We start from the raw sequence: 22,939 nt of genomic DNA, 5'->3' as shown, positions 1-22,939 counted from the left end.
ATCACGCCACTCCCTAAGGGGTTTCCGAGCTTCCGCAGCGGTGGCGGCGACCTTTGTTTTTGGTTTCAATGAGTGCCTATGGGACACGCTGCCATTTTTGCAGGCATAAAGTTGCACCTCTCGGGGGCTGGCGTGTCATGGGCCAAACTGCTCAGGAAGCCACCTAAGCCTGGCCGCGTCCCCAACTCCACCCCCTCCTCCACCTGAAAATTGTGCTACGCCTCACTTCCGCCCATACTCGGGCGCAGCCTCAGGAGCTGCTGCCTTTGGGCGGGGCACCGCTCAGGCGGCCCCCCGCCCATATACCTCTGCTCTGGCGGCGCCAGTCGTACGCCGGCGCAAACCCTTCCTGAGCCCACATACCAGCTCGTCTGCTTCCAAAATACTTTCCACCCCCCCCCCCCCCGGATTGTGTTCTTAGTTTGTGAAATAAAAAAATTACTTGAATCCTGGTTTGCTTTGACATAGTGGTTTCATTTCTTTCACTGATCAGGTATCTCTGTTGCTAGGGAATGTGTGAGGGCAGTACAGGGAAACAAATCCAGATGAATCCAAGATCATCACACCCAATCATTGTTAAAACCAACTTCTCCATGGTTTCAGATTCTAGTTTGACATATCCTAGCTATAATTTATTTGTTTGTTTGTTTGTTTGTTTTGATTTATATCCCGCCCTCCCCGCCAAAGCAGGCTCAGGGTGACTTACATGGTCATGTATATACATGAAATAGCAGAGGGACCTGTGTTCAGATTATCACACTAACCATAATTAAGTTAATTAAATGGTGTTTGAATTGAGCCACTGTCATGTTTGAAATGACAGAATGCTGTCACTAAAACACCTTTCCTCTACGTGATTATTCATGTGGCAGAGACAGAGATGCTTGTAATGCAAACAAGCCTTCGAGCCAATGCAGGTTTAACATTCACCCTGCAAAGCTTATTGAAACTCTTGAAATTCATTACACTGTGACATGAAAAGATCCATTTTCATTTACATCAGATAACAAAGTGACTCCACTAATATTGTAGGAATGATATTGGCCTACAGCAGAGAAGACAGGCTGCATGTCAGTCTGCTAACGTTGATCATTTGCCAGAAGATAAGTTTATTGATAGGCCGCTGATGGCTGGTATCAGAAGTCACCATGGACCTGTTGGTCATGCAAGCAGCCAGGGCCAGCCGGGTACAACATAATGGCTTGGATCCAAAGCAGAGTTTCCATGGCAGCAAGAATTTCTGGCCGCGAAGGATGGCTTGTTTGCCTCTCGCATCCTGCTGGAGTCCCTAATGCCCCACAATCTGCTTTGCACACAGTGAGGGCTCTTTAGATCCTTGTCTATATGAGTTATGAAGTCAGCAAAATTCTGGAAAAGCTTTGACTATATGTTTGCTCAGCCTGTGGATTATAAGAGACCAAAAGGAGATAAACATTTAACTTTCCTATGAAAGTGCAAGCAATTCCATAATTTAAGTATGTGTGTTAACCAGAGCAAAGGATTAATTCTGCACCGACTTGGATGGATGGAGTAGACTTTCTGGGGGCATTACTGGGAGCTATAGATTAGGGGGTCAGAAAACAATGATAATTAAAGAACCAAGCTTCATATAAATCCAGAGAAAGAGATCAACAAAGAGCCTGTATAACAAAGCCCATTTGCACAATTGAAGGCATGCAATTTAGCAGTACTGAGAATTGACATGTTGACTAATAATCCATAAAGTTTCCACAGTCCTAACACTAGTTGTTTCAAGTATTTTTATTAGGAAGCAGTGCACAAACACAAGATCTTCCAATAAGTAACAAAATATACACAGAGGCATCCTGTGCAATTGTTTAGTGCACTGGCATAACTCCGCACTTTGTTCACACTTGGATTACTGGCACCTGTTTACTTCTACCATTTCCCTTTTTGTAGAGCATCCCTAAAAAGCCCTTTAGTGCTAAAAAAAAACCCTTTTGCTGAAATTGCCATCAAAATTCTAGAGTATCCCCTTACCCTTCCAATATGGTGGTGGTAGAAAGTGCATTCAAGAAACAGCCAATTTATGGCAACTCTAGAATTTTCAAGGCAAAAGACATTTGCTCTAACATCAGCTGGTTTCAGTTTTAAGCACTGTGGAATAAATATGAAACACATTGGCAAAAATAAAACAAGCCCATTTCAATGTATCCCCAAAGTATTATCTTCACTAGCCTCTTGAAAGCCAGGATAGTTGAAACTGCAGCATAAGAACATAAGAGAAGCCATGTTAGATCAGGCCAATGGCCCATCCAGTCCAACACTCTGTGTCACACAGTGGCAAAAAAAAAAAGAGAGAGAGAGTCCCAGTACAACCACCAAGAGCCATGTTACTACATGCCACACTTCTGTTATCAGGGGACCACAGCATGACTTGTCTAATAGTTGTCATGTGAATAAAGGTGGCATTTAAATTACTTTTGCGCCAAATTTTAGGGCATTAAAGCCAGCACTCTGATTTTGATCCAAAAACAGACTGGAAACTTTTCAAGTTGTACAAGTTGAGGACTATCGTCCTAACCTAGGAACACTTGCCCTTTTCAATAACCAGTTCTTGCTTATATCCAGAATTTTTTTTTGGTCTTTAAGGTGCCACTGGACTCAATTCTCACATCTGTTGTTAACTTTTATTATCTGTATGCTAATTTGCTGCTATTCACAGGTCATCCCAATTGCTTTAATTCAATCTTAGTTTTACTTTTTGCTCAGTTACGTGTGCATCTTGACTCTTCCTAGCCCTTCCTGGCAAATAAAACCCACACATACATGTAAGGCTTGAGTAAATCTGTTTCAATGTATCTGAAGAAGTGTGCATGCACACAAAAGCTTGTACCCAGAATTAAACTTTGTTAAACTTTTTAATATGATTATGTAGGCAATATACTGCCTACTCATCCCCATATACTATTATTCCCACATTACTGCAAAGCAGTTGGGCATAGCTGATTCAGAATTCCTGGAGAAACCTACCTTGTGTTGAAGCATTCTTTCTCTAAGCTGCTTGTAACTGCTGATACACGTGCATCTCAAGCCAAAATGTTTTTGCTCATCTCAAGTGTGAGCAGGGCTTCTTTTGTAGAAAAGGCCCTGCAGGAACTTATTTGCATATTAGACCACACACCCCTGACACCAAGCCAGCTGGAACTGCATTCCTGTGCATTCCTGCTAAAAAAAAAAAAGCCCTGAATGTGAGAATTCAGCTCTGGGAAAGGAGAGGTAGAGGTCTTGGGCTGATAGCACCAAGATGAAGAAGAAACCTATGCTTCTTGTTTTGTTTCTGTCTAGGTGGCCAGTGTCTTAATGCTTCCCTGATGGAATGGAATGTGAGACTCACTGGCCACTCAAGATGTTTTGGATGGCTGGAGATTTTTCACCAAGACAAACTGAAAAGAATTCATAGCAACAGTTGGAAGCAGCAGAATGCAGAAGTTGCATGTAAACAGCTTCACTGTGGTCCCCTTTGGGGCACACTGAATCAGACTTCTACAACACCGAACACACAAGAAGATTGCATGAAAATAGGCTGCCAGGGGGATGAAATTGCCCTGAAGGACTGCAAACTACATACATCTAACTGCACGCAATATGTGAATGTGGCCATACTCTGTCAAGGTAATACTATTATTCTTTGATTCCTTCTGTCTGTGTATAAAACAAACATTTCAAACAAGTAGGGGTGCATTAAAAATACCCTTGACTGTTTTCAATATAAACAAACCTTATCCTATTCTGGGGAAAGCTCTGACAAACTGCTTTTACACATTTTCAGTGTGGTGGAGTTTGAACAGAAAAGCTAGTGAAGAAGGGTAGCTATTGGCTTTCACCTATACCTGTATCAATACAGCTAACCCCCCACCCCACCCTCCAGAGCACTTTTCAGCACTTTCAAAAAGTTTTCATGAGAGTGAAACTGCTTTCAATACACTTTTTAAAAAGTGGGCAGCCTCTTAAAACTATATAAGAGGAGCAAGACTTATGGCTGATTCATCTTTAACTTGCTTGCTTGCAAGCCAGGCTGTGATACTGAGATCACACCACTACCAAAACATTGGTCATTACCACTGTTAAGATATTACAGCAGTCTTCATCTCTTCATCTCTCATGGGAATTATTACGAAGGGAACTGGGAATTATTAGGAAGGGAATTGAAAACAAATCAGCCAGTATCATAATGCCCCTGTATAAATCAATAGTGCAGTCTCATTTGGAATACTGTGTACAATTCTGGTCACCGCACCTCAAAAAGGATATTATAGCATTGGAAAAAGTCCAGAAAAGGGCAACTAGAATAATTAAAGGTTTGAAACACTTTCCTTATGAAGAAAGGTTAAAACATTTGGGGCTCTTTAGCTTGGAGAAACATTGGCTGCGGGTGACGTGATATGCATGGGATGGAGAAAGTAGAGAAAGAAGTACTTTTCTCCCTTTCTCACAATATAAGAACTCATGGGCATTCAATGAAATTGCTGAGCAGTTGGGTTAGAATGGATAAAAGGAAGTACTTCTTCACCCAAAGGGTGATTAACATGTGGAATTCACTGCCATAGGAGGTGGTGGTGGCTACAAGCATAGCCAGCTTCAAGAAGGGTTTGGATAAAAATATGGAGCAGAGGTCCATCAGTGGCTATTAGCCACAGCATATTATTGGAACTGTCTGGGGCAGTGATGCTCTGTATTCTTGGTGCTTGGGGGGGGGCAAAGTGGAAGGGCTTCTAGCCCCACTTATGAAACTCCTCTTTTTTGCCACTGTGTGACACAGAGTGTTGGACTGTATGGGCCATTGGCCTGATCCAACATGGCTTCTCTTATGTTCTTTCTTTGGTTGATCTCTCTTTCCTCTTAAAATATGTTGGGTTTTGTCATTTCAGATCCTATTAAAATCTTCTCTGGATTACTCCAGACATCAGCACCATTGGTGACCTCCTCAACGACTCCTGGTAAGAAAATAATAATGCACAATCCCACCGCCATCTTTACTGCTGAAAGTGATCCATTATAATTGTGATAAAAATATAATCTCAGAATAAAAATGAAGGTGGGAAGTGGAGATTTACAGAGAAAAATCAGAAATCCGATGTCCCTGGCATACGACAAGTTTATCCTTACTGCGAATAGCTACTTGCCATGGGCCTGTAAAATGTAAGATAATTTGCAGACATCTGAAGATGGGGACAGCATGGAGATGGTGGTATCCAGAAAGTTACTTATCTGACATCTTGCATTTCTGTTCTGATTGTGGCTTATTGCCTCCACTATGATGTTCTTATAAAAGGCATACCTGGACCAGTGAAAAAGACCACCATCGGTACTGACTAAAGAGGATGAAGACAACAGTCCTAGAGACCAATGATGACCAGCTTCTTTGGAAAGTGTGCCACAAATCATGTCCCATAGTCCCACTACATTACATATGCAGTCGCATGGGTCTTACTATGACTTTTTTTTTTTGTCTAATGCACTGAGCTAGGGAATAGATAGCAACTCAGCATGAGATAGGCAGTAGGTCTGATTCACAGCCAGAATGATCAGCCCTCTGTGTTCTGTCCAGATTGGCCATCTTTGCACTAGGCCAAGAAGGGCTGTTGATCTATCCTTGGTGCATTTCCTAAATAGTCAAATGCTTCACACAATTTTTCTTCCTTACAATGGATCTTGATTAGTATTAATATAGATCTAATTCATTTCTCATTCAGGACAGCCTTCATGGTGTTCCCTGCTTCCATTTTATCCTCACAACACCCCTGTGAGAGGCTAAGCAGTGTCAAAGTCACCCAGGAAACTTGATGGCTAAGTGAGGGATCTGAACCCCATGTCTGCCCAATTTGCAGGTGCAGGGGAGAATATTGAGGTTGAATTATTGTATATTTATTCTACAGCACCTACAATGTAGATAATTACTTTTGTAAGATTGTTCAGTAAATTTATGAAGAGTGTTTAGATTTGATCCAGGGACTGACCAGTTGGTACTGGATGCTGTTAACCACAACTACTTGTTGGTGCATTGGACTTAATTTTCCCCTGTCTTTCTCATAAGACCTCCTTAGGACCAGATTAGAAGCTGTAACCTCACTATGCTCTGGGACAGCAGGACAGCACTTAGGAGACAGCCAGGAAATGGTCTGCATGCACTTACAGAGATGGTGGACAAAACTGGCCCCCAAGATCTGCCAGGAAGCAGACTGTGATGACTCAATAGAAATAAAGGACCAGGGGAAGATGCAGCAGCCTGAGCAGTGGGCAAAGGTGCAGTGTGAAAAAATGAACCTTAGCTTGGAGTGCTTGAACCGAACCAAGGAATGCTTGAGTATAAGCTTACTAAAATGTTCAGGTGAGTGAAACTGTCTGGGAGAACATACACAGATTCTTGGCTGCTTTTCCTTCCTTGAATTCTGAAGAAATTGGCTTGTAATATTAATTCACTATTACAAGAAGCAGGCAAAGGGGTCAGAAGCAGTATAATCGGAATAGTAAATGAGAGTGAAATGATAGTGAGCTGTACCATTTCAGACTGCAAGTAGGAAGTCATTTTGTAAAATTCTTCTTTACATATACAATTTTTAACACATTTAGTAAGTCAAGGAAAGGGCTGTGCTAAACCTGTTTGTCTGTGTATTATCTTAAAACATGCAGGGAAAAGTTTTGCACAGGGGAATGTTAAAAAATATGAACCCCCCCCCTCCACACCTACCTGGAGTCTGAAGTGGTGCAGTCCAGAACTCTATCTCTCCCAGCTCATTCTGCATATTATGTGGAATGGCTCTCAGTTTACTGGCCTATTTGTATGGGCTGTGGCTGTTTTTGAAGGCTGTAACTAAGTAACACCATCCTGTCTCTCACCTCCTGCCTCCTACCCTGAGCCCCTCCCAGCTGCTCTTAAACTGGACTTGGATCTCAATGGAAACACATCTCTCCTCTCAACCTTTCCAGCATAGTAATGATGAACATATAACTCTGTGTAAATCAGGAATACAGCAAAACCTTAAAGACTAAGGAAAGCTTGTGCTATTATTTTTTAAGGTGCCACTGGAGTCCTCTTTTATTTTGCTGTTATAGAACATTCAACCATCTGGAATACAAAACTGAGCTGAGAACAAAACCACACAATGAGGAATATGACAACTACCTACAATCCCTTCCTTGCACTTTATCTATAGCTAGCTTTATCCCTGCACTCCATTTTGGTTGACAATATGCAGTTGGGACTAGGGATGGGCATGAACTGGGAAAATGGAGGTTTGAGAAGGTTCATGGTTCGTGAGACCCCACAAATCTCCACTGAACTGGTTTTTACTCTATTCTCCAGTACAAAGGACTTCAGCATAGAGATGTCCCTCTGCAATAACAACCAATTTCATTTTACAGATGAATACTGGAAAGTTCAGTTTTTGGAAACTGTGGCACGTTTCCACTAATGGAAGGGATTTCCATCAGTAGAATGGCTTTTCTTGCCTCCCCAATCTTCCTAGAGCCCCAAATGCTGCTCCTGTAGAACAGAGAACCCCCAAACACAGCACAAGGACAGTCAGAGATCTGCTGTGGGAGGAGGAAAGAGTGAAACCCCCCCCCCTTTTGTTCATGGCAATCCTCTGAGGAATTCAGTCCCCTGTTTTGTGAGATGCTACTTTTTTTCTGAGAAGCTTTGAAAGTTTTTCCAAATACTTTCTGACTCCTGTTTGGCTACCCTCTAGGTAGAAGTTATTAACCAATACAGAAACTTTTTGCCTCCTCCAGTCAACAAGTGCTGTCAGAGGCATGCTGGATGCCATTGAGCGAAAACAGGAAGCTGCGGGGGCGGGGGGAGTTTCTCCCTGACATAACACATATACAGTTGCATATTCTTCATATATACATTACCTGAGAAATCCTTAAAATACCCCAGTAATGTAAAGCAGAATATTATCCCTATATTACCTATAGGTGAGGTCTGAACACAACTTATTCTCTTATACTAAATCTCAAGGCAGGCATTCTGGATGTTAGAGGGAACTAGAATATTGTTTGTGGTGTAAGCTAAGAACCATAAGAACTGGAGTTTCAGGTATAGTGTTAAAGAAGGTGAGATAAAAGGCTGGGTGTAACTTTATGGCTTTGAAGAATGGGAGAGGATGTTTTTGCTGGTTATTGTTAAAGCCACTAATATTTCTCTGAAGAGCTTTCTCCTAGTAGTGATTCGATTTACACTCTTATCTTCTGTCTCCAGGCCAAGATGCCAAACCAGTGTCTTACACAGAAACCATCTTAAGAATCCTCTTAGGTCTGGTCCTCACAGCAGTCTTCCTGGTTATTTGTGTCCCCCTTGCCTATAAAAAACTGGCAAATAAATGTAAGTGACATTTGTTTTTAGCCTCAGTTTAGCGCACATTCACACAGATCTGTGGTAGCCCCAGGAAAAGCATTGTCCATGTACTTTCCAGCATAGAAGCATACACTACAGGGATGTGACTATCCTATTTACAAGAGTATATAAGTTGGGTCTGGGGTCCCTATCCTGTGTAACAGTCAGATGTGAGTTGTGGGATCCCCTCAATTTTTGTACATGTGGTGTCCAGTCCTAATCCTTCCCTCATTATCTTCTCTTTCCTACTTCTTCCCCCTCCTTTGAGGGAGAATCAGCCCATGTACTGTCCCTTCTCCTCCTCCCCCCATTCCCTTCTACCTCACCTCAGTCCAGTGAAGGCTGGTGCAGCAACAGAGTTGCTCATTGAGACTATGGGCAAACAAGAAAGGGAAAAGGTCAAAGGGAGGAAGGCAGTGGTGGCAGCTCATGACGTGCTCTACTCAGGTGCCAACAGCAATAGTGGTAGGTCCAACCAATGGCCGCAACATTAATAAGTACCTGCAATGCTACATGGAAAGTGTATGTCTAGTTGGACCTTTGAGTTTGTGGCTTTCTTGATTTATCCATTGTTCTGAAAAACAGGTAACATTACATAGTGTTTAAGACAGGCTACACCATTGGAGGTTTGGTTTTTACTGAATGCCTCACAAAATGGTGTCAGTTGAGTCAAGTACAAAAGACAAATATATGTTTCACTAGCTTGAGCTGCTTAAAGGTAATGGGACACTAGCTCCAATTCTGCTTCAGGTCCTGTATAAGCTGTAAAGCTGTTAATCATCATTTTGAGAACCATGCAATCTGCTGCAATTTATTCCGTCACCTAACCTCCCTCTTATCTTCCCTTGTTGCAGATTCCAAGAAGAAGCAGCACCAGTGGATTGGTCCAAATGGAGTGAACCAAAATGGTAAGAAAAAATATATAGTGCAGAGGGAGAAACTGAATATACACTCTACTCCAGTGGTCCCCAGCCTTTTTGAGTCTGCAGGCAATTTTGGAATTTTGAGAGGGGGTGGTGAGTGCTACCCCAAAATGGTTGCCACAGGGGGCTGAGCCAAATGCAAAAGAATCACATGGCAACCATGCTAATACACAAAGCTGTTGGATTCAGAGCCAGCTATTGATTTGTCATGGTTAGTATTACCTGTACGTTACGGTGGTGCTACTGGAAGGACAGCAAGCCTGAAGAATTAGAGTGGACCTCTACTCCTGAACATTTATCTCCCCATCATGCAACAGCCCAGCTCCATGGAGAACACATCTCTCTCTCTGCTTTGCAAGAGGCTAATGGCAGCAGTTAGTCAGGCCTGAAGGGGAATGGAACCATACACTGACTAAGGAAAATCCGGGCACTTCCCAATGACTGCAGTCACTATTGCAGCCACTGAAGACACTTTCACTTGAACGAGGGCAGCAAATAACAATACCTTCTTTACTATGGCTTGACTCACTTTTGAAAAGCTCAGGAGGTACTAGGGAAGTAGTGGCAGGCACCATGGTAACCATGGGTACCATGCCACATTGGGGAAGCCTGTTCTAGTCCATTCAAGTTTTACATTCTCATTATAAACCGGATGAAGTGTCATATGGAGCAAATGCCCTAACACTGTTGCCGCTGTTGATAGCATCTAAAGTGCTACTGTGGTCAGTTTGGTCTCTGATGGGTACGCCTTTGGATTCATTGACTTGGTAACAGGATGGCTATTGGTCAACCAATTTGTTAAATGGTTTACAGAGAATAACCACAACATGAGCAGAGGTTTCCCTTAAAGCCAACCAACTTGATGCCTCTTTAAACCTGCATTACATAAAAGAAATGTTTACAAATACAGTATTGCTGGAAGTGTTGGAGGCTTGCTTCCAGCAAAGATATTGTTCAGTATTTTGCTATTTTATCATGAAAAGCATTTCAGAAATATAGAGTGTGGGAAAGAATGGCATCTTTCAGTTATAGTCCAACAGTTAGTGGGCCATGTACCAGCTTTAACAGCAGAAAAGCAAACTCTTATTTGAACCACCGAACTAAAAGCAAATCCCTGGGTGTGCTAACCAGAGGGAAAACATGTGACTGGAAAATTCTAGCATTTCTATTATTAAATTTGGCCATTGTACATTTGTGCTGATGTCTACATCTTCCCTGCTTCCCAAAGGATCAGGATGAAAACTTACAGCCACAAAGTTCAGAACATCCAGGTTTCTATGAAATATGTTAAGTGGCTCAGAAGACAGGGTTAATTACTAGAAATAAGACTATCTAGGCATAAGACTGCCAAGAAGACATTCCAGCCAGCATATAAACTGTGATTACTTAATGAAGCAAAGGTACTTTTTGAAAGTTCCAAGATAACCCCATTCTTTATTATCAATTCATACCCCCAGCTAGTCTTGACATTCCAAGCAAGTTTCCGATTGCAGAGTCCTAGCTACATTGAACTTCTTGTCTCAGAGCACAATAAAGAACTCATAAAACCAGCAACAATTCAAAATTATGTTTAAAACTACTTTAAAATAGCAGCAGTAAAGTCAGCAGTTACAAAATAGTAAAATGATAAAATGACACTTAGCAAAAACATCACAACATAGTTTTAAAACCACTAAAAAGCACATTAAATCAAGGAAGAGAATAAATCACACATTAAAAGGTAACCATTAGCAACTTGGAAGAAGAAAAATGTTTCCACCAAGTGCACAGAATTTCACAAGCTACCTAGCGCATATGAGGATTTCAGTATAATATGTTATCAGGATTTCAATTTTATACTGTAGGCAGTCAAAATGTGCAACAGTGTTGTAAATATGATGTTACTTGTTCAGTTCAGAAAATGCCCCTTCTGGTAGTTACACACAGAGATTCAGTCCAATAATCCCAATTTCACAATTTATATTTACATTTGAAACATGGTGGCAGAATCTAGAGAAACTCCCATCTTGGGGGTTTTTTTAGATTGATGTGTGACTAATCATAGTATGAGCTTTTACTCCCTCTAGAGGCAGGAACTAGCTTGGCAGCTATACAAGTTTCAGAAGCAGGTCTTAGAACAGTGATGGCTAAACTTGCTTAACATTAAGAATAAACGTCAGATGTTTGAGAGCCGCAAGGCATGAACAAATATTACTCACATATCTTTATTAAAACTCTTTAATACTTTCTTTGCACAGGAAGGTAAAATACATATTTATGCACTTTACAACACAACTAGAAGGAGACTTTTTTAAAAACAAAAGCTGAGAATAACAGTCCCCATAAGACCAGTATAGGGAAAGGTTAGGGAATTATTTTTTGGCACCAGTGGAAGAAGGAAATACACATGTACCATATGTGTTTTCTTCTCCCTGACCACCGTCTGCATTACTATATATTAGGGTTGCCAAGTCCAATTCAAGAAATATCTGGAGACTTTGGGGGTGGAGCCGGGAGACATTGGGGTGGAGCCAGGAGCAAGGTGTGGCAAGCAGAATTGATCTCCAAGGGAGTTCTGTCCATCACATTTAAAGGGACAGCACACCTTTTTAAATGTCTTCCTTCCATAGGAAATAATGAAGGATAGGGGCACCTTCTTTTGGGGCTCATAGAATTGGACCCCCTGGTCCAATCATTTTGAAACTTGGGGGGTATTTTGGGGAGAGGCACTAGATACTATGGTGCCTCTACCTCAAAAAACAGCTCCCCCAGAGCCCGTGAAACTTCCAGATCAATTCCCCATTATACCCTATGAGAATCGATCTCCACCTAGGGAATAATGAAGTGTTCAGCAGACGTTTCCCTCCCCCACCCGGTTTCTGGCGACTCTGAAGCGAGGGATTGGCCTCTCTACTCATGAGTTGCTGCCAACTTCTTCAACGTAACACAGACACCCCCCCATCCCAAGAGGAAGCCTTTCAATCGGAGAGTGAAGCCTCCGGAGGTGGAAAGGCACATGGTTCTGTGGGGGCGGGGCTTCCCCCCGCCGGTCAGCTGACTGGGGGCGGGAAGGAGCCTGGGAAAGCAGAAGAACCCCTGCTGGGACCTGAGGATTGGCAAGCCAACTATACATCTCTCTTTGCCTTGACACGAAGGTTAGTCAATACAGCTCCTACAAGAGGTATAACACTAAGGAGGAACCCTGTGCCACCCTCTTTAATTCTGTTCCTCCTTCCAGTGGCTCCCTTGGCTCTTGTGCTCTTTCCCTGCTCTAGGCCTCTGGACAACCTCTGTGGTAGAGGAGAAGAGCTTGCAAGCCTGCCTATTTTCCTCTCATTCCCCATTTCATACACAGCAGAAATAGTTGCCTACCTGTGCGGCAACGCTCAGAGGCTGACTGAGGTCGTAATGCTATGCATGCTTATTTGAATGTAAGCCTGCAATAAGTTCCTCCTCAACCTCCAGGAGTCACACAATATGTATGAAAGAGCCATACTTTGGCCACCCTGACTTAGAATATTTCTCAGGACTATGGGGCTTACTCCCAAGAAAGTGCTTTTTTGTTTTTTAAATGGAACGGCATGAATGGCAGTTTATTCTGCTCTTGCCCTTCATTAACATCATTTACATGTAGTCAGGGCTTTTTTTGAGCAGGAACGCAGTTCTGGCTAGCTTGGTGTCAGGGGTGTGGCCTAATATGCAGATTAGTTTGTGCTGGGCTTTTTCTACAAAAAAAACCTGTGTAAAACAATAATGATGTCTGGGGGTGTGGCCTAATATGCAAATGAGTTCCTGCTGGGCTTTTTCTGCAAGAAAAGCCCTGCATGCAGCTCTGAATTTCAGTTTTTTAACTGAGTATAAAATATGTGTTTAGAGCGTAAGACTGATTATTGCTTTGGGTAGGGAGTAATTACTAATTCTGGACCATGCTTTTCTTTAGTTTCCTTCCATCGCAACAGCTCCTCAGCCTTCCATGCACGACCTGAAAGCCAAGGGATTCAGGATGAGGAGAAAGGCTATGCTCAAGACCTCAACAAAAATTCTTACCTCTCACCGTATCCAGGTAGCAAAAATCAACAGGGTATAAAAAATTTTCTGTCTATAGCACAAGATCTCTTTTTTTGTACCACCACTGGTTTGTCCATGTTATTTCAAAGAGTCCCAATGATAATTCTGGTTACAATTTGTAGAAATGGAAATGAAATAGCTCTTAAAATATGATTTGTTCCTGAAAAGAATAGTCAATTGCAAAACTGACCAGGAGGTTTCCCAGTTGCCAGACGTTATCTGTATTTCACAACCTTGGCACCCACAATGATTGGAAAGTCTCTTCTTCCTGAGGGAAGAGTTCCAGAATGTCCCTCATATATTATTATGAACTAGCAGTAAAATAGGGTTGCCAAGTCCAATTCAAGAAATATCTGGGGACTTTGGGGGAGGAGCCAGGAGACTTTGGGGGTGGAGCCAGGAGACATTGGGGCGGAGCCAAGAACAAGGGTGTGACAAGCATAATTGAACTCCAAGAGAGTTCTGGCCATCACATTTAAAGGGACAGCACACTTTTTAAAATGTCTTCCTTCTATAGGAAATAACAAAGAATAGGGGCACCTTCTTTTGGGGCTCATAGAATTGGACCCCCTGGTCCAATCGTTTTGAAACTTGGAGGGTACTTTGGGGAGAGGCACTAGATACTATATTGAAAATTTGGTGCCTCTACCTCAAAAAACAGCTCCCCCAGAGCCCCCAAAACCTCCAGATTAATTCCCCATTATACCCTATGAGAATTGATCTCCACATAGGGAATAATGAAGACGTTTCCCTCTCCTCCTCCCTCCCCCCCCCCTTTCTGGCAACTGAAGCGAGGGACTGGCCTTTCTACTCACGAGTTGCTGCCAGCTTCTTTACAGCAGCAGTCACACCATCCCAAAGTGGAGCCTTGCAATCAAGCCTCCGGAGGTGCAAAGGCACATGGTCCTTTGCAGGCGGGGCTTCTCTCCTCCCCCCCCCCCAGCCAGCTGACTGGGCGCGGGAAGCAGCTTGCGAAAAGGAAGAACGGCTGCTGCAACGGGGCTGGGTGGGAAGGGAAGGGAGGAGGAGAAGCATCGGGCATTGGAGTCCGTCAAGACCCGCCTGCGTTCGGCAGCCACCTCCACCCGCTCGCTGGCGAGCCAGCCTCCCTTCTCAAGATTTCCCTTGCCAGGCTCAGCACCTCCTCCCCGGACGACGCAAATGCTCCTTGGCGCCATTCCCCCTTCCTCCCCCCGCTTCCAGAGTTATGGAAAGCGGGAAAAGAGGCTGAAAATCCAGTATTCTCCCGCCAGGGCGGGAGGCTTGGGAAGGCTACAGTAAAACCCGTTGTAGGAAGAAATACAGCGGACCCTAGAAAAAATATTCGGGAGGGGTGTGATGAATATGTAGGTGGCAGGAAGGAAGGAAGACAGATAAACAGAATGAAAGAGAGAGAGAGAATGGTAGGGAAAAGATGGGAGAGAAAAGAGTGAAAGATCCTTTCCCCATTCAGCTTTGTTCCAGATCTACTGAGCCATTTGGAGGTTGTCTTCCTTTGCCACCATCTCTTTCACCTGCCCAGGACCCTGGCACGCCCAGTGCTAGGGCCTTGGGCACCCCAGGCCAACACCTGTCCTGTGCCCCTCAACTGCATCTGCCCTGCTGTCGCACCCCTGCCCATAGAGAGAACAGGCACAGCGGTGTGGAAGGAGGGATGGGCAGGCTGCAGCTGAGCCAGGCCTGCACAGTGCACTCTAGGAGGCACAGAGCACCTCCGAGAGTGCACTGTGGAAGCGTTCTCCTCCAAGTTATGCTCAGAGAAGCCACACTGATGCTCCACCTGGCTGCGTTCACCTTGAAGACAAGAGCAGCCAGGCGGGGCACATTCTCCTCTGAGTTGGGCCTCCCTTGCAAGGGAAACCCGGCTCAGAGAAGCTACACCAAAGCCCTGCCCAGCTGCCTTCACCTTGAAAACAACAGCAGCCAGGCAGGGGCATTCTCCTCTGAGCTGGGCTTTCCTTGTGAAGGAAGTCCTGCTTGGAGGAGAGCACACACTTCAGAAGTCAACGCACTTCTGAGCAGCGCACCTAGTGACTTCCTGAATCAGTTCTCTCGCAAGTGAACGTTGGATGGGGCTTTGGGGAGGAGTTTTAAAACTTGGAGGGAAAGTTCTACAATTACAAAGTTAGATCTGCTGTTCAGGAAAACTCCTGTTCAAAAGTACACTTGAGAACTGCAGGGCAACTCCAGGGTGAAAGCGTTTTTGTTGCCCATTCAAAAAAATAAATTTAAAAGACTTAAGAAATTGCAAAGCAAGACAGAAGAATACGCAATGTAAATGATTACTTTTAAATATGCACAGACAGTATTTTCTGCCAAGTGTAGAAACAGCCAAAGAGAAATGGAAGAAAGGAAGGTAGACAGACAGAGGCTGCGATCACACACATTAAATAATGCCATTTCAATCCAGTTTCAAAGCACTTTCCATCTAGATTTTGCCAGTCCACACAGTAAGAACATAAGAACATAAGAGAAGCCATGTTGGATCAGGCCAATGGCCCATCCAGTCCAACACTCTGTATCACACAGTGGCCAAAAAAATTATATATATATACACACACACACACACACATATATACACACTGTGGCTAATAGCCACTGATGGACCTCTGCTCCATATTTTTATCTAACCCCCTCTTGAAGCTGGCTATGCTTGTAGCCGCCACCACCTCCTGTGGCAGTGAATTCCGCATGTTAATCACCCTTTGGGTGAAGAAGTACCTCCTTTTATCCATTCTAACCCAACTGCTCAGCAATTTCATTGAATGCCCACGAGTTCTTGTATTGTGAGAAAGGGAGAAAAGTACTTATTTCTCTATCTTCTCCATCCCATGCATAATCTTGTAAACCTCTATCATGTCACCGCACAGTCGACGTTTCTCCAAGCTAAAGAGCCTCAAGCGTTTTAACCTTTCTTCATAGGGAAAGTGTTCCAAACCTTTAATCATTCTAGTTGCCCTTTTCTGGACTTTTTCCAATGCTATAATATCCTTTTTGAGGTGTGGTGACCAGAATTGCACACAGTATTCCAAATGAGACCGCACCATCGATTTATACAGGGGCATTATGATACTGGCTGATTTGTTTTCAATTCCCTTCCTAATAATTCCCAACATGGCGTTGGCCTTTTTTATTGCAATCGTACACTGTCTTGACATTTTCAGTGAGTTATCTACCACAACCCCAAGATCTCTCTCTTGATCAGTCTCTGCCAGTTCACACCCCATCAACTTGTATTTGTAGCTGGGATTCTTGGCCCCAATGTGCATTACTTTGCACTTGGCCACATTGAACATCATCTGCCACGTTGACGCCCACTCACCCAGCCTCAACAGATCCCTTTGGAGTTCCTAACAATCCTCTCTGGTTCTTACCACCCTGAACAATTTAGTGTCATCTGCAAACTTGGCCACTTCACTGCCTACTCTCAACTCCAAATCATTTAAGAACAAGTTAAAGAGCATGAGACCCAGTACTGAGCCCTGCGGCACTCCACTGCTTACCGTCCTCCACTACAAAGACTGCCCATTCATACTCACTCTCTGCTTCCTGTTAATTAGAAGAAGAAGAAGAAGATATTGGATTTATATCCCGCCCTCCACTCCGAAGAGTCTCAGAGCGGCTCACAATCTCCTTTACCTTCCTCCCCCACAACAGACACCCTGTGAGGTGGGTGGGGCTGGAGAGGGCTCTCACAGCAGCTGCCCTTTCAAGGACAACCTCTGCCAGAGCTCTGGCTGACCCAAGGCCATTCCAGCAGGTGCAAGTGGAGGAGTGGGGAATCAAACCCGGTTCTCCCAGATAAGAGTCCGCACACTTAACCACTACACCAAACTGGCCAGTTTTTGATCCACAAGAGGACCTGTCCTTTTACTCCATGACTCTCGAGCTTACTAAGGAGCCTTTGATGAGGAACTTTATCAAAAGCTTTCTGGAAGTCAAGTTAAACAACATCTATTGGGTCTCCTTTGTCCACATGTTTGTTCACCCCCTCAAAGAAATGTAACAGGTTAGTGAGGCAAGATCTTCCCTTACAGAACCCATGCTGAGACTTCCTCAATAACTCGTGTTCATCAATGTGCCTACTCATTCTGTCCTTGATAATGTTTTCTACCAACTTTCCCGGTATTGAAGTCAGACTGACTGGCCTGTAGTTACCCGGATCTCCTCTGGAACCCTTTTTAAAGATGGGGGTGGCATTTGCTACCTTCCAGTCCTCAGGAACAGAGGCAGATTTCAATGAAAGATTACATATTTTTGTCAAAAGATCCACAAGTTCAACTTTGAGTTCGTTCAGAACTCTTGGATGTATGCCATCCGGACCTGGTGACTTATTAGTTCTTAATTTGTCTATCAGTTGTAGGACCTCCTTTCTTGTCACCTCAATCTGACTCAGGTCTTTCAGCACCCCTTCCAATATAAGTGGTTCTGGAGCAGGCAAACACTTCTCATCTTCCACAGTGAAGACGGAGGCAAAAAATGCATTCAGCTTCTCAGCCATTTCCCTATCTTCCTTCAGTAATCCTTTGACCCCCTTGGTCATCCAAGGGCCCCACTGCCTCCCTGGCTGGTTTCCTGCTTCTAATATATTTGAAGAAATTTTTATTGTTGGTCTTTATGTTTTTTGCAATATGCTCCTCATAGTCCCTTTTTGCCTGCCTGATCACAGCCTTGCATTTGATTTGCCACTGCCTGTGTTCCCTTTTATTAATTTCACTTGGATTAGCCTTCCACCACTTAAAGGAGTCCTTCTTACCTTTTACAGCTTCCATTACTTTGTTTGTTAACCGTGCAGGCCTTCTCTTATACCTGTTTGTGCCTTTCCTAACTTGTGGTATATATTTTATCTGAGCTTCTAGGATTGTAGTTTTAAATAGCCTCCAAGCTTCCCCAAGGGTTTTGACTGTATTTACCTTTCCTTTCAGTTTTCTCTTCACATGCCTCCTCATCTCAGAGAATTTACCCCTTTTAAAGTTAAATATGGTTGTGCCGGTCTTTTGGAGCAACTCTCTATTTATACAAATGGTGAAATCAATAACGTTATGGTCACTGCTCCCAAGCAATGCGATCACTTTTACATCTCTCACTAAATCGTGGGCATTACTTAGGACCAAATCCAGGATCGCCCCACCCCTGGTAGTTTCTGTGACCATCTGCTCCATAGCACAGTCACTGAGAGCATCTAGAAACTCAATCTCTGTCTCTCGACCAGAACTCATATTGACCCAATCAATCTGCGGGTAGTTAAAATCACCTATGATGACACAGTTTTTACGTCTAGCCACCATCTTTAAGCCTTCCATCATATTATAGTCATCCTCTATCTTTTGATTTGGTGTGTGATAACAAACTCCCATAGTTAAATTGCCTTTTGGGCCCTCTATTTCAACCCAAAGTAAAACCCAGTTAGAAAGTTCACTGGAAGTGGATTGAAAGTAGGGTTGCCAATCCTCAGGTGGGTGCAGGGGATCCCCCAGTTTTGAGGCCCTCCCCTGCTTTAGGGTCATCAGAAAGTGTGTGTGGGGGAGGGAAATGTCTGTTGGGTACTCCATTATTCCCTATGGCGACCAATTTCCATAGGGTATAGTGGAGAATTGATCTGTGGGTATCTGGGGCTCTAGGGGAGTTGTTTTTTAAGGTAGAGGCACCAGATTTGCAGCATAGCATTTGGTGCCTCTCCTCAAAAAAGTGTCCAAGTTTCAAAAAGATTCAACCAGGGGGTCCAATTCTCTGAGCCCCCCAAAAGGTAGGGGTATCTTTCATTATTTCCAATGGAGGGAAGGCATTTAAAAGGTGTGTGGTACCTTTAAATGTGATGGCCAAAACTCCCTTTGCAGTTCAATTATGCTTGTTGCCAAACCTTTGCTCCTGGCCCCACCCCTGATGCCTCCTAGCTCCACCTCCAAAGTCTCCTGACCAATGTTCCCTCTAAGCTAAGCTAGTGTGAGCTAGCTCCCAGATATTTAGCCTCAAGCTCACATCTTTTTGTCTTAGCTAAGGAAGGATGACCCCAGAGCACAATAATGTATGCAGTAGCTCACAACTTTATTACCAGTAGCTCACAAAGTAGAATTTTTGCTCACAAGACTCCACAGCTTAGAGGGAACATTGCTCCTGACCCCATGCCCAGAGTCCCCAGATATTTCTTGAATTGGACCTGGCAACCCTAATTAAAAGTGCATTATTTAGTGTGTGTGATCACAGCCAGAATGAAATATAAAGATACAGAGAAAGAACAGAAAGGTGGTAGAAAAATGAGGGGGGAAGGAGTGAGAGCAGGAGTCATTTTGCAGAAGAAGAGGTGCCAGAGCTCATTAGCACAACTCATCTGCATAACTCTTGAATATCCCACACACCCCTGAAATCTCCAGAAGGGGGACTAAATTATATCAGCTCAGCATCTACTTTAACATGCATCTTGAATTATAATTGTCATCTTACTCCCATCATACTTTTAAAATTGCCTTCTCCTGTGTGGCCACAGTGGCATGATAAAGATTTCTATCTGTGTGCTTTATATATTTTAGTTATTTCCCCATTTTTTGTGGGGGAAAATATTAAAAAGTTTGTCAAATCTTAAGAGTTCAGCAAAATTCTCAAAGGGGGTTTGAACAATGGAGCCCAGAAGCAAGTATTTTTTTTGGGGGGGGGAGGTTAAGAAAAAGATCACAATAAAATTTAGAGGTTCTGGAACTCCAGTTCTGTGAGCTCCTGCCCAAAATGAGGCCTGTGAGAGAAGTAAAAAGGAGAAGGAAGATAGACAGAATGAAAGAAAAAGTCAGAGAAAGAATGAGAGGAATGAATGAAGTGAGAGTTGTGTTAAAGTTTGGGAGAAAAGAATAAAATAAAGGGAAAGGAAGGGAGGGAGACAGAGAAGTGACAGGAAGATAGGCAAGCAGGCAGGCAGTTGTTAGAAGCCTGCCTTTCACCCCTTCCCACTTGCAGGTGGAAGGAAGTGAAAGGGAGCCTTCAAATGGCTTCCTGCCTTTTAAAGCAAGCAGCCTACTGTAGCCTAATTTGACTAGAAAGAGTGAAAACCATTTGCAGGTCGAAAGGGGGTTTGAGTATAGAGAATATAGAGTATAGAGAGCCTGTTTATCTGCTCTGCTGAACTGCTCCTCCCCCCATTGTGATGGAACATTCCTTTTCTGTTGAAGAAATTTAACTGTTTTCTGTCAGAGTTTGCTTCCATGTATATAGTTATTAAACAATGTTCAATATTACTCAAATAAGTATGTGTGCCACATGATATTAGTTCACACTGGATTCAACCACAAACTGTGCTGTAAACGAAGAGGTGGAATACTGCCCCTTGAGGATTTTCTGGCATATTTATAAATATAAATACCTCACTTCCTAAACAGTAGGGGTGGGGGGAGTGTACTGGGTGAGTGCAGCTTTGGCGGGCAGTGTTAGATGGAGGCGGAAAAATGGTGGCAGCATTGTTTTGGGAGGGGGGGAGATGGACTGAGGAAAGGCAATAGTAATCAGTAAGGCTCCAGGAGAACCTCTCAGCAGACAACTGTCTTCATCAGAGGTCAGAGGCTGACTGATGAGGTTCTGGCCTGACAGGGCCAGCAGTAGGCGGGTCACAGCAAGGCTACCCAATGACATGGGGAGTGGTGACAGAGTACAAAGCCACTCCTGTGCTAGCCACAACTTTCAATAAAAATTGAGGATTGAGTCACCCGTAAGGCTTTTATTATATCTGTGATTATTATGTTTTCTATTCCTTACCCACCTTTCTCTAATTAATATACTTGAGGTGCTGGGCAGATTCTAACATGAGAAATAACACCTTGCATACAAAGATCTGCTTAAGCTTGCAGAGGGCAAGAGGGAAGGTGGGTCCTCAGCAATTCCCCCATCCCTGGTAGTAGCACACCTCCATATAACATCAGACTCCACTCTGAAAGGTTCTCTGATCCTCAGGAGAAACTTTACATGAGACACAAGTGGCTGATCAGGGAAAGAGCGTGCAGGGTTTAAGCTCCTCTTGCTCAAGTGCTCCATTTCGGGGAGGGGGAACAACACAGACTCCGCCTTCTCCACCTTCCACATGAATGGGGGGAAAGCATGAATAAATTACACACAGGGCTTTTTTTTTGGCAGGAACACACAGGAATGCAGTTCCAGCTGGCTTGGCATCAGGGGGTGTGGCCTAATATTTTTTTAAAAGCTCTGTGTGAAACAATGGTGACATCAGGGGGTATGGCTTAATATTCAAATAAGTTCCTGCTGGGCTTTTGTTTTAAAACAAACAAACAAAAAGCACAATTAAACATGGGTTTTTCTATTGTGTCTGGTTTGGCCCTTCGTCTCTACACTTGGCATTTCTCTAGGATGTAGCAGCTTTTGACGCTAAGAATGCTTGTTTCTTATCATAGCTCTGGAAGGGGCAGCCTATAGATCTTCCAACCCTTTAGAGTACTCCTCTGACAGTGACTATGATTTGTGTTCTGCGCAACAGCTATAAAATCTCCCTAACAGGTATGAATAACTCTATGCTATGTACTTTATTGGATAGTAAACCACAGAATTAGGGTGCATACATTTACCATATATTTAAACCACTTTCTTTGGGGGTGGGGCAGCTGGAGTTCAGAATCTTTGAAATACACTTAAATCTGTAGCATCACTAGTCCTTTAAATTCAGGATCTGTGGGAAACAAAAGTAATATCACCATGCAGGTGATCTTTCTTTCTTTCTTTCTTTCTTTCTTTCTTTCTTTCTTTCTTTCTTTCTTTCTTTCTTTCTTTCTTTCTTTCTTTCTTTCTTTGTCAGGTTGAATTTCATGAAGTTCATTTTCTTCCTGCAGGCACAGGCAGAATTCAATAAAAGAGAAAATGAGAGGAGGAAGAGTACCAATAAAATCCCAGTTTGTTACTTAGTCACCATGAATACCAACTGCAACTTATTTTTACTTTCTTCAATGTGAATATAACATACTACTTTTCCTACATACCAAGAAGTAGAATATCTGTCTTCCACTCATCTCAATGATCTGTTAACAAGTTAACAATGATCTGTTTTTCAAGTCCAAGCAAAGTTCAAACGGGATTTCTGAGTGTCCCAATATGATCTAAAAGATCCTGTTAGACTTTTAAGTCTTAGTAGCACTGATAGTGCCAGCTCTTTCAATCAATAACAACTTAAAAACTAGGACTGCTGCACCTTGCAAGATTGGTTATTCCTATTTGGCTACCCCAAAATATTATGACCCCGGCAACCACTACCAGCTGGGATTTCCGGAAACATGAGCTGAACCTTCAGAAAGTTTCAGCAGCCACGCACACATGCACACAGTATGGCCCTCACACAGCTGGCTGGATGGTTTTAGCTACCCAAGAAAGAGTGGTGATTAAAAAGCAGGGAACACACTAATGTTTGAAGCAGGGCTCCTCTTTTTGATTGTTTCCAAGCAAAATGGCATATGCTTGTATTATATATATTACTGGCTAAACTGGAGTATTAATATGATGATGATTTATAGATGAGCTGTAATTGAGCAGACATAGAAGCCAGTTGTAAATTATGAGTTCTGTTGTTTTGTCTGAATTCAAATGTAATATAATTTCTAAGTTGTATCTATTCTTATATATCTGTTAC

At 43.2% G+C, this 22,939-nt stretch overlaps 1 protein-coding gene across 1 annotated transcript in view; it reads left to right on the top strand.

Moving 5' to 3' along the window:
* CD5 (CD5 molecule) overlaps positions 1-22,181 on the top strand; it is a 29,471-nt gene extending 7,290 nt beyond the window's left edge. Inside the window, exons 2-9 of the mRNA XM_060262410.1 lie at positions 3,310-3,636; positions 4,893-4,961; positions 6,059-6,352; positions 8,225-8,347; positions 9,214-9,267; positions 13,202-13,324; positions 21,717-21,819; positions 22,149-22,181. Of these exons, the coding sequence (XP_060118393.1) occupies positions 3,310-3,636; positions 4,893-4,961; positions 6,059-6,352; positions 8,225-8,347; positions 9,214-9,267; positions 13,202-13,324; positions 21,717-21,805 (1,079 nt within the window). The 3' untranslated portion in view covers positions 21,806-21,819; positions 22,149-22,181. The remainder of the gene's footprint in view (positions 1-3,309; positions 3,637-4,892; positions 4,962-6,058; positions 6,353-8,224; positions 8,348-9,213; positions 9,268-13,201; positions 13,325-21,716; positions 21,820-22,148) is intronic.
* The last annotated feature ends 758 nt before the right edge of the window (positions 22,182-22,939 follow it).

Source organism: Heteronotia binoei, chromosome 21 (assembly GCF_032191835.1).
Source record: "Heteronotia binoei isolate CCM8104 ecotype False Entrance Well chromosome 21, APGP_CSIRO_Hbin_v1, whole genome shotgun sequence".
In the NCBI taxonomy this organism is placed as follows: Eukaryota; Metazoa; Chordata; class Lepidosauria; order Squamata; family Gekkonidae; genus Heteronotia; species Heteronotia binoei.
This window is presented reverse-complemented; position numbering and strand designations above follow the sequence as displayed.